The 12,407-nt window shown below is 36.6% G+C and overlaps 1 protein-coding gene across 3 annotated transcripts in view; it reads left to right on the top strand.

Annotated features, from left to right (window-relative positions):
* Positions 1-249: 249 nt before the first annotated feature.
* WDR33 (WD repeat domain 33) overlaps positions 250-12,407 on the top strand; it is a 53,452-nt gene continuing 41,294 nt past the window's right edge. For all 3 annotated transcript variants that reach the window (XM_009880381.1, XM_009880373.1, XM_009880365.1), the window contains exons 1-6: positions 250-466; positions 2,251-2,319; positions 2,761-2,865; positions 3,514-3,609; positions 4,095-4,246; positions 6,021-6,118. In XM_009880381.1, the coding sequence (XP_009878683.1) occupies positions 263-466; positions 2,251-2,319; positions 2,761-2,865; positions 3,514-3,609; positions 4,095-4,246; positions 6,021-6,118 (724 nt within the window). In that variant the 5' untranslated portion in view covers positions 250-262. The remainder of the gene's footprint in view (positions 467-2,250; positions 2,320-2,760; positions 2,866-3,513; positions 3,610-4,094; positions 4,247-6,020; positions 6,119-12,407) is intronic.

Raw genomic sequence — 12,407 nt, 5'->3', positions numbered from 1 at the left:
TAATGCAAACTTTACAGCGATCTGTTTCAATACAAAATAGTAGTACTTATCTACTTTAATGTCAGTGCTATGTGGCGCAGGGGAAGAAGAATAATTGTTCAGAGGAACCTGCAAATATTTCTTCCAAATAAACAGTGCTTTATGAAGTTGTTATTCATGCTTGTGAACCTAAATAAGTAGAGATACGAATATGTGACTTTTGTCATTATTATGTAGTAACCTAGTGTTTCCCTTTTTGCAGTCTTTCAGAAACAAGATAGCCATGGCCACAGAAATTGGCTCCCCGCCCCGATTTTTCCATATGCCGAGGTTCCAGCACCAGGCGCCTCGGCAGTTGTTCTACAAAAGACCTGATTTTGCACAGCAGCAAGCAATGCAACAGCTTACTTTTGATGGAAAGCGGATGAGAAAAGCTGTGAACCGAAAGACCATAGACTACAATCCCTCTGTAATTAAATATTTGGAGGTTAGTTAATTTTCTGGGTTTGTTTGAAAAACTTTTTTCTTTCCCAAGACTTGTGATTGTGCTTTTCAGTGTCCATAGAGCAGTCTGGAATACTGGGAGATCTACTGCTGCATTTTCAAACTAAGTGACAAATGGCTGTACATTTGTTATAGTATGAATACACGGGGTTTTGGTCCTTGGTAATAAAACTGCACATGTACACAGCTGATTTTGTAGTTTGTGTAAACACCTGTTTTTACATTCTGTCTTGGAATTCCAACTTGGAATGCAATTGAGTGTCTTGTGTGATGTTCTGACTTTTCAGTGGACATAAAAACTCATTATAAATAATGCAATTGTTCTTATTTTTGTTTTGAAATAGCAATTTCCTGAAATGGCAAATAAACCATTACCTCTTCCTCTCCAAAACCAGGACACCATAAAAATGTTTTCTCATCATTTTACTAAATAGCACTGCAGTTTGCACTGTGGTCTCTGAAAATCCCATTCTGTACAGTTAATAGGTACAGAACAACTTTAATGAAGTTTTATATTGCTGTAAAAATTATTTAGCTTTCCTGGTGGGGTGGTATTAATTTCTTAAGAAATATAATTTTATGATCAGGATGTACTGTACAAGTACTGGGTATTAGCTCAGAAGCAATAGAATCAAATCTGTAAATACAGGCGTTGTTGGAATCTCATCAGCAACATTGCAAAAACATGATGAAATTAATTCCATCTGCCGTGGCCAGTGCATGTGCTTGTAGGTGTTAACAATTGGAAGGTTTTCTTAATAGTAAATGTAAATTATCTTCTAAGATCTGTTTAAACACTGAACATACCTAATGATGGCATAAAAAAAAAAAAAAAAAATTTAGTATTTCAGAACCTTTTTTATTGTGGCAGAAATAAGCACCCTCAAACTTCTGTTTATTAAAACAAAACAAATCAGATCTGTCTTGGATGCTTACACAAAATTAGGTTATACTAGAAATCCATTTCTGTCCCAGCTTCAGTACTACTGAGTTAATTTGATGTGGTTCTATAAAAAATGAGAAAAATCGTTTATATGTAATTTGCTCTTGACTTAAGAAATTCTATCAAATTGTAGTAGTGTATGTGGAAATGTTTTACCTAGAATTTTGTGTTTCTGATATGTATACAGATACAGATTGATGAAGTCTACAGCACAAAGCTGAAGTAATTATTTCCTAATTCGTGTAAAGTGTTTTTGAAAAGGTTGTATTTGACAGCTCACGAAATTTAACTGAAGGCGTTTTTATCCCTTGTTCCTTCTAAGTTTCGTCCCTTTGAATGCATTGTTATCTGCAGCTTTGTTATCTGTTAATGCTTCAGCTGCAGAAGCTTCCTTTCTAGCTCGAGTCAGTGTGTGGGATTTTATTTAGAGTTCATCAACACAGATCCTGATGGTGTAAATGCTTATCCTGAAAGTAAAGCTTTTGAAATGATAGAATGTACTTCTTGTGGAGTACCTATTAGCCTGGGCAGTAAAGTACTAGTCATCTTCGTTACAATAATGTGGCTTATTACATAGGACTGCTCCTTTCATGTTGTTGAGCTGCAATTCTAAACGAGCTGCTTTAGTCTGATGAAATAAAGACTTTAATCATTCTTGAATCTTCTGCTTGTGCTGTATAAATTCTGCAGGTTTCCAGATACCGAAGTCTATTCTAAAGTCTTTGGAGTGCTTTGGAATTTTCCAAACAGGCTGTCAACGTGTTATTTTCTTTGTTTTTTAACAATGAAGTGGTATGAACTAGGAGCTGTTTTCTTCTTTCCAGAATAGAGTATGGCAGAGAGACCAGCGAGATATGCGAGCAATCCAGCCTGATGCAGGATATTATAATGACGTAAGTGAAATCATTCTATTCCCTGATGAAGTTTTGGAGATAAATTTGTTCAGAAAATTGGAAGGGTTCTTCCTGTCAGCTGAGGTTATCTTTTTGTATAGAAGAGGCCTTAAAGATATGAAGGGTATTTTCACTCTACATTATCTTATTCTGTTGGAATCCATGTCCACAAAGGGAGCCTGAAATTGGATAGGCTTTTAATTTTTGGACATAAGAACTCTCATAATGCACTGAGCTTGCAAAGCTGCTCTTGAAGATGCTGGTTCTGGGTGTTTGAGATGGTAAATCATGCAGACTTTTGAACATTTCTACTGACTTACTGATAATGCCCCTGCAAATGAAAAACTTGCTTTTCCAGAAAGAGGTGTTCAGAATGTATGCTTTTCTGACATTTCTAACCAGAAACTGCAAGTACTCAATCTTTTGTTTCTTCTCTCATAGTTGGTCCCTCCTATAGGAATGCTGAACAACCCGATGAATGCTGTAACAACAAAATTTGTTCGGACGTCTACTAATAAAGTAAAATGCCCAGTGTTTGTTGTCAGGGTGAGTATAGTGTTGGATGGTCTTGGTTGTATTGCCTTAATTTAAATTAGAGTGATATTCTTAACTGAAGAAAGAAATAAGATAACAGTTAAAGAATTTCCAGATAAAGCTAGTGTGTAGAATATGTGGACTACTTCTGTGTCTAGTCTTTCTGTAGAGAGTTTTAGGAAATTAAATGGTAAGGTCTGAGTACAAAATAATTCTTATTCTGAGTTTGAGGGGCACTTCCAGACTTCAGGGTTTTGGTTTTTTTTTTTCCATTTGGGGGACTTAATATATCTTGACTCACAGAAGAAAAGGCAATTCAATGTCTGTGCTGTTTGACCCTTGTAGCATCTTTTAACAACTTCTTCATGATGTCAGCAGTGTTGTTTAGTATGCATATTGCGTGTGAGAAATGTATTGTCGCAAATAAGCTGTTTCTGCTCTACAACTAGATATTTTTTTTTTATTGCTTTTACAGTGGGCTTTGTCCTGTTGGTACAAAAGTCAAAAGCCCTCTGGCACAGTTCTGCATTTTTGTCTATCTTGCATCCTATAGAAAGTCACTTCTGCAAATTCCCTGGAAGAAACTTATTTTTTTGGAGGACTGTGAAGAAATACTTGAATGTTATATTTGCACAGTTTAGTTATATTTTTCTTTTGCAGTGGACTCCTGAGGGGAGACGCTTGGTCACTGGTGCATCTAGTGGAGAGTTCACTTTATGGAACGGACTGACTTTCAATTTTGAAACGATATTGCAGGTAAACTCATCAAGATTTCTGTGTATTTCCTTGAAGTCCTGGAGCATGTTTTAGGAACACAGCTTCACCCTGCTCATCATGGGTCTGTGGTCTGAGTGTGGTAATTGGAGCCTTATTTTTTTTTTTTTTTTAATTCTGCTTTGACCCCATGTTAGACTGTGGCTGGGCAATTCATTTATTGCTGCTCATTCCACCTCCATATGCTGTACTAACTGTTCTCAAGAATATACCATGAGTATTTGTAATAATAAAAAACACTTTGGAAACAAAATGCAAATACTCTTTGTTTATTGTTTAGAAACCATTGTATACAGAGTAAAGGAATTATTTTTTTCCCCACAATAACATCTTGAGTCTAACTAGGTCATCATTGTTTTCATTTCTTTGTTGCAGCTGTTAAGTAGGAACTTTACTAACTTTTGTGTTTGTGTGGGTCAGACAGTATTTGAACATGTTTGCTAGAAGTTTTGTTTCTGAATTTACAGGCTCACGACAGCCCTGTAAGGGCTATGACTTGGTCACACAATGATATGTGGATGCTGACAGCAGACCACGGGGGATATGTGAAATACTGGCAGTCCAACATGAACAACGTCAAGATGTTCCAGGCACATAAGGAGGCGATTAGAGAGGCCAGGTTTATACACAATATACCATTTTCTGTAGTACCTATTGCCATGATTAGACTGTTCTCTAAGTGTATTCTGGGTGCAGAAATGCATGGGTTCTGTCAGATTCTGGGAAACTTCCTGCACCACATAAACACAGTATTTTCTTTTGTTTCCACATTCTCACCGTTTTGCTGGCACCTTTCTGAATTAGTATTGTCCCAGTATCCGCCTCTGCAATATGTTAGAGATGTATTTGTCTGCCGCATTTTGCACTGGTATTCTTTTCATTTTTATATGGTGACGATGTGTATCAGTTATTCCTTTTTATACGCACTGTGTAAGACAACAATTTCATTCCAAATAAAGAATTCAGTCTTTAATAATCTAACTGAATAAAATATAAAGCCTTCAGAAATAAAACACCTGCATAGTTCTCACAAAATAATAAAACACTAAATAAAGTGAAGAACTGCTTGGCTTGGTGAAGCCAAGACTTCCAGTAATACTAAATACCCACGCAGACTGCCACATACAGAAGTCTAATGTTAATACTGAATGGGTTCATCAAGCTTGAAACTGTAAGCAAGCCATTGAAAAGAAGACTGTAGGATATTCTCCTGGTTCAGTGTTGATGCCTCAGTTGTGCAAATGTCTATTTATATAAAAAATGGAATCTAAAGTGATACTATCAGTAAGATGTAAATGAAGGATGTTTCTAAAGCAAATCTGCACATAATCTTTAGTAAGATATGGAAATGTTTTTAAAGTAAGCCTGAAGAGAAGCTGCAGATCCAAAATGAAGCTAAAGCAGTGTTTCTTCAGGTTCAGGTGCTGGCCCTTGGCTATAAAGGTTCACTGCCACAAAATCACTTTCCACTAAAGTCACCATTTTTCTTTGATAGAGTGCAGCATTTTCTGCCAGAGTTTGGTTATGAGAAGTGCTTATGTTGGATTCAGTTACTGTCTGACTATCATGGCCATACACTGAATTTCTGTACTATTTTAAGCCCTTTCCTTGATCATAAAGATCTAGGTTTTCACGAGGGCTCCCTCATGGTCTTTCACTGTACCAGAAAGGAAGCGAATGCGTGTCAGTTGCTGGAGATGTTCTGGCCCTGATCACATGGCTAAATAACTCCTTGCTTTTCCAGTGATTTCCATCAAGTGATATTGACTGATCAGTTCGGAAGCTTCTTCTATGTCTTTAGGATTCTTTTCATGGTGTTGATGGGGTGTATAATAAGAGGAATTTTTTCCAAATTACTTTTACAATAAGTGGTACACTTGTTTTATATAGAATTTTTTCAACAGTTAATCCAACTAGCATTTTCCTGTGACCAGCTTTCCCTTATTTTTGCTTCTCTGCTGCAAAGCACGTGTGGCTGAAGAGGAGTTTTTTCCTAAGAACTGTTCTCCTGTCCTTCTACACAGTGTCACTTTCTTATGGTATTACCAAACATGAAAATCTAGGGTGACAGTTACCAAATCATATTGATGTTGCTTCTCATCCTGCAGAGAAGGCGCTACCGTGTGCAGTCATAGGTAGGAAGGTGCTAAGAATAAATTCTGGATTTTTTCCTCATTTGACAGGGGACTGCAATGCAATAGTAATCCTATGCTAAATTCGTGTCTTGTGATGAAGTGTCATTTGGCAGGCACTGTATTCACTTAAAAGTCCCTATGTTCAAATGCATCCTTCAGTGTATAACACATTACAGTATAATTTTGCCCTGTCTGAGAAGCATAGATAATCTGTTAAATGCTGACTTCTTTCCCCTGCTGTGTGTCTTCATGTAACAGTTTCTCACCCACGGATAATAAATTTGCTACATGCTCTGACGACGGCACTGTTAGAATCTGGGACTTTCTACGTTGCCATGAGGAGAGAATTCTGCGAGGTATGTGTACCAAAAGTACTGATTGGGGTATTTCAGGAGGGGGAAAACCTTTTTTTAATTAGGTGTTCACAATACAGAAGTATCAGCTTGTCTACATTTTTGTATTACATCCCTGTCTTAAATCCTCCAAACAAGTTTTTGTTTGGCTGCTGCTTTAGGTGCCTTATAATATTCAGATAGGCTGCAGTTCGCAATGGCATTACTCTGTTTACTGTCCACTTAAGCTCTAAACAATGGAGGTGGATATAAGGACATTATTTCTACTGATAATGTTGGTAGAAACAGCTGTTTCTGGATCAGGAATACATTTATCTTTCTCCAAAGCTTAATCTTTGTTACCACTTTTACTTCAGAACATGCATCTTCACGCAAAGGATTCCATTCTTTTCATGGGAATACCTTCCATTCCGGTTTCTTCAGAGGCAAGGTAGTTACTTTTTCTCAGTCCTTAAGAGGAGGAGAGCATTTAGGTAGAGAAAACAAGTAAATTTTGGTCACATCATGCATAGCACACGCAGATCATCCTAGCTTCTGTTCAATAGTTTCCTCTCCACCATCTGTGTATACTTAACTTCTAGTCCCTTTCTACTGGCCTTGTTTACCTTTCTCCTTTTCTTGGCTCAGTCTTACTGAGCAATAACAATAGCTTCTGACAGCTATTCCTTTCTTGTATAAGATGTCAAAAGTACATAATTTAATAGAATATATTAAAGACTGCCATGAGATTGGGGGTTTGTAGGCATGCAGATAAACTGCAAAGAACGTATGCAATAAAACCATGGAGTTTCAGTTTTAGTGTAAGCTTGTTGAGTGCTTTCCTAAACTAGGGATTTTTCTTTTTAAAAGTCATGCTTCCAACTTGGACCCGCGTTGCATTTTTTTATGAAGTAGAGCTCTCCTTATTTCTCTTGAGTCTTAAGCTCTCTTCTTATTTTACTAATGCATTACTTTTAAATGCCCCTACTTTGAAAAGACATTGGGCTCCAGTGTTCTTGAACGATGATATTCTAACAGAGTCTGTGTATAGACATTATGGTAGGTCTGTACTTTGCAGGAGCTGGCAAGCAAATTTCTAGGCTGTATCACTTACACCTGTTATTGTGGAAGGACCCAAACAGGTTTGGGACCGTTTTGCTTCATGCTTTACAAAAGAAATCATTCTGCACAAAACACATTCTATAGCCTCCTCCAGGTTTGTACTAACTACTCATTTAAAGTATGTGGAGGAAATGGGGATTGCCTCCATGCAGAGCTGTCAAGATTATAAAAATCCCTCCAGTTGTACATTCATTTAACGTTCTGCATAAAGTGGGAGAAGTAAAGCATTTAATTTAGGTCATAAAGAACAGAACTTGCATTACACTTCCTTCTGTTACCTTGCATACTTGAACGTTGTGATTATGACTATATTTCAAATAGAATTATGCTTTAATATCTTACAGTTTATATGTCTCAGTATACACTATTTAGTTTGCAAAATAGCTCTCTGAAGACTATCTTTACTTCTACTTATATGATGTACCCATAAAACACTTCATCTTTTATATAAGTTGGAGGTATTTTGAAGACTTTACGTGTCTGGATAGAATTGGACAGGGTAGATTATTCCTTACTTCTGCTGTCAGATAAGAAAAAAAAAAAAAAAGTAACAAAAAAACCCCAAACCAAACAAACAAATACCACCACCAAAAAATACCCCACAACATAACAAAAATAATACCAAAACCCCTGAGTGTTGAGGGTGGGAGGATGTTTCTGCAAAACATTCAAGTTTGAGATTAGGTTTTGGTTCCTAGCACTATTATTAAATATGATTAGAAGACATTTTTGAAAGAGCTGTATGGGTAACAGGTAGCTTTCTTGGTGGAAAATACAAGATTTCATTTTGTTATTTGGAGTTTAGAGCTTATGGCTTCAGGAAACTGGTCTTCAGCTTTTTGCTTCTCCACGTGCATTCTGCTTTTACGTATTTAGGAGTATGACCTATAAAACTTTGCTTACTACAGCCTTCAAGGTGTGTAAATATTCATGCCATTGCCATTCCAAAGTTAGTGATCTGTAAATTAAAATTCCGGTTGCACTTCATTAAAAATATATTTCATTATGTACAAAAATTGTTCGGACCAGGTACCATGCTAAGGAACTTTTATTTCCTACTTTCACAAGTCATGCTTCAGCTATTCTGGTTAATATTGGTGCTGTGAAATTGAAGGGATTCTACAATGTAGTTTAGATCCAAAGTTTCACTTAGTGTGTTAAGGTATTCTTCAGGTTATCACACTGAATTATAAAAATCAAATGAAACTATCAATTTACAGTCAGATTTGTTCATAAAAAAGATTCACTCACAGGGATGCAATATCAATATATCATTATTCCTACTGATTTTTAAGTAACGAATTAAGGAATATATTAAAGAAGAAAAATGTAAGGAATTTAGTGCTAAGGAATGCTTTTAAAGTAATTATGTAAAGAGTATTAAAGGTACTGGGATAAGCTTTGATATAGAAAGGACAAAATTCTATAGACTTGTTACAGATGCTTTTGTTTGCACTGGAGTGAACGAATGGAATTTATTTCTGTTATTTGATGAAATGGTTCCCTTTACTTGAAACTGGTCTGAAGGAACAATTCTAGTCTTACCTTCCAAAGGGGACTGGAAAAACAAATTGGAAGTGGTAAATAATATAGGACTTCCTAAGGTGTTGCTGGAGTTTTTTCAGCTGTCTACAGTAGGCTACAAAATTTTTTTAATAGTTAAAGCCATGAATACATGGGTTGCGTGAGAAACACTTATTAACTGTGTCCAGCTTCCTTTTAATTTGTCAAAATGAAAATCAACAGGACACCCTGTTTTGTTCTTCATACATGATGCCAGAAATTCTGGATATTTTTTTTTTTTTTTTTTAAATCTGGCTCATAGTCCCTTTGCTGCCCAGTTTTTCGATAATTTATGTTGCTTTCCTGCTGTTCTACCATTGTGACTTTCCAGGGCATAGTAGGTGGAGTTTAGGCATTTTGTTAAAAGTATGTGCAAATATATCCGATTCCTTTTTAATATCGTAAAGGAATAAATAGGATTAAAATCTTCCAGTTTCTAGGGGATCCATCTTTATGTTATTCATCTTCAAGTGAATTATCTTGGAAGAACCTGGAGGTAGGGGAAGTGGCATTGTCATAGTCACTTACCTGCTTGCTTCCCCTCAGCCTAATTACTGTCTGTCTCTTCTCTTGAAGGAAAGGTGCTATACTCTTAATTCTGCACTGGTAGTTTTTGTCTATGTTAATTTCTGTAGTGTTACCATCTTGATGATGATAACAAGTACAGTTTGGTGCATTTGCTAAAATACACTGGTAGGAATCAAACTGATGTTAAAATAATTTTATTTTTTTTTTAAATAACATGACATGGAATACAGTCTATAGTATGGCAGTATGTTGTTTTCATGTCAATAATCTCTTACTCTGAAAGGCATTTCCAATAACGACATTTATGACAAAACACTATCAGGTCTTTAGTCTAAGCAGTTGTAATGAAGTCAATGCCACGACTCATGTAAACAATCCCCGTTTCTATAAGAACATACACACTGATAGCTTTTAATAATGCTAATTACATCTAGTGAAAAAACATGCAATAAAAGCCTGATGTCACTTTATTTCTGTTGAGAAATTAACGTTATGGATGATATGACTGGTGATGGTGAATCTTTGGGTGTTGGGTCTGTGCTAATTTATCCCTGAGAACATTTCAGGTATGTCATTAGTAAACATACAATTCCTTAATTATTCCCAGCATGAAATCATGGATTAGGAGGCTGCAAACACATTTCAGTGTTGTCAGTTCCACTGTCTGTCCTTCCTTCTTCCTTTCACAGTCAAGCACACAAAATCCAGTAGAAATGTGTGCTTGGGAGGACTGTAAGGTTTTCATTCAGAAGTCTAGATAAGCTGTATGTTCCCAGGATTTCAAAGGTTGCCTGGCTTAAATAGGTCTTTTGGATGTCTCTACCCAGCTCTCTGAAGGATGGTCACACAGGATTTGATAAGATATTTTTGTAGATAAGTTTTTCTGTTTTCAGGCTGTAAAATGAATAATACACTAAATGATCTTCCAGCCAACATCGTAGATTTGGCAAAAGACTTTTCTTATCCTAACTTGAACGATTAAAAGGAAACATGATTCTTCTACATTCTGTCTGGACTTAAAATTTGCGATTTGTAACAACATGCAATTTCTTATTAGTATGTAACTTATTCTTAAGGAAAGTCTTTTGCCTGTCTTTAAGAACACTGTTCTGCCTGGAATTTCCCGTTTGGGCATAACACCAGGGCAAAACCTCATCACCTACAAAATAACATGTATGTGCGTACATGCATGTAGAAGTCACAGCAATCACAGTAAACTTATTTTATTTTGTTTGTTCAAAAGTTCTGAAAAAGTGTCTCCACAGCCTGGAGAATTTTTTATGTCTTCCTTTCTTCTGCTCTATTTCTGGATCTTCATTAGCCAATAAAATACCATGAAGTGTCTTTAGTCATTTTAATCTATTGTATGGTTTGTACACTCTGCACTTTCTGCCTGAAAGTGAAGGATCTTGTCAAAGTTTTTGACATCTGCTTCCTCAGTCAAATAGCAAATCCTCTGCTAAATTCAGAGATGATGTGTTCGGTAGGTAAAAGGATCCTGAGAATCGGAACTAACCATAACTACATCTTCAGTTTGGTCCTTCACTTTTAAACATACATTATTAACTAGTTCTTAGCCCTTGAAGCAGGTAGCTTCTAAAACTGTTACCTTTTCCTTGAATGTAATTGAACTCTACATTGGATAACTTTAAAAATAATAAAAAATCCTGATGTTGCTGTTGCCATCTTTCTTCCCTTTGTGTGAGGTTTTTCTATTGTTTTCCTTGTCTCGGTAGGGAGAGCAATCCCAGCAAATTCAAGAAGTGGATGTATGTTTATACTGTGTTTCTTGTAAGGATACGTAGTGTTTAAACCTTCGGGTTTTTTGTGGGGGCTTGCTTCCTAGGGCCGTTAGGATTTCAGATATGTCTGATACGTCTTTTAGTCTACTGATCCATCCCTGCATGAATGAATATTAGAAGGATTTTTCCTCAGAAGAAAAGCCCAGGATGTGATGAGACCTGGCTGATGTAGGCATCAACCATATCAATCTAGAGAAGGCAAGTCCTCAAATTTTTGAACTTAAAAAAAAAAAAAGAGCTATTTTGAAATGCTGCTATTGAATCAGCTAAATATCTTTTTTGTACATTTTAATACGGCAGCTTATGTTGCAGGTCTCTGATCTTTGTGAATTTTCACTGCCAAAGCAAAGTTTGGGATGAGGGAGAGGGATAAGTCTTTCGAGGTACGGTTGCACTCCGAATGGGTGTGCATGAAACTTTTCATTTGTTTTAGACACAAGAAATGTCAGGGAACTCACTCACTGGGGGATGTTAATAGTGAATCTGCGAGGGTGTGGTTTTTTTCTTCACAAACAGTTTGGATCACTTGACAATTGGTGATGCAGAAGCCCTTATGTTCTGCTGTATGCATTGCACCACCCCTGATGCTTCTGCTTTGGGGCTGCATGCATAGAGAACTCTTTATGCAGTCTCATTCGCTTTTTAATCTCATGGGGAAATCTCTCCGTTGCTATTGTGAGATTGAGAGTTAAAAACACTGCATACAATTTCTAGTTTCATAAATGGAAGTTACCATGCAAAATATATTTTCCCGGAGTCTTTCTCTAAACTTTTTCCAGAGTTAAGTAACACCAAGGACTTGGAGTGTGAATACATATACCCCTTCCTGAATTCATAGATAACCTCAGTCATTGCTGTTCGCTAGGGTGGTGGGTATAACTTATGCTAGATGGGAAGAATCCAGTCTCTTCTTGCTTGAGGCTACTAATGTTCAGGTTTCATCTAGCAGCTCAGTTTTATTCCTGAATATGACTTTCAAGGCTACAGCATCTTGGTTTTCCCTATATAGGAAGCTTTATTAGAGGTAGACTTGTTAAAATGTCCAATTCTATTTGTGTTAAATGTAAAAATCCACCTGAAAGTTGAGAAAGAAGCTTCCTGCTATGTTGACTTAAATTGAGTTTGTATTTGTGAAGTATTCTGGATTGGACAAAAATTTTATTTTGATCAACTACACTTGAGGTCCTTGGGTTCTGTGATTAAAAGGGGGTGACTGGGAGGTAGCTTCCCTCTGCTCTGCTCCCTAAAACAATGCCAGGAGAATTAGAGGGTATTGAAGACTGCTCTTGGAGCTGGTT

The sequence above is a fragment of the Charadrius vociferus genome, unplaced genomic scaffold (assembly GCF_000708025.1).
Source record: "Charadrius vociferus isolate BGI_N301 unplaced genomic scaffold, ASM70802v2 scaffold270, whole genome shotgun sequence".
Classification (NCBI taxonomy): Eukaryota; Metazoa; Chordata; class Aves; order Charadriiformes; family Charadriidae; genus Charadrius; species Charadrius vociferus.
The sequence above is the reverse complement of the archived record's forward strand: the minus strand, read 5'-3'. Positions and strand labels throughout refer to the sequence as shown.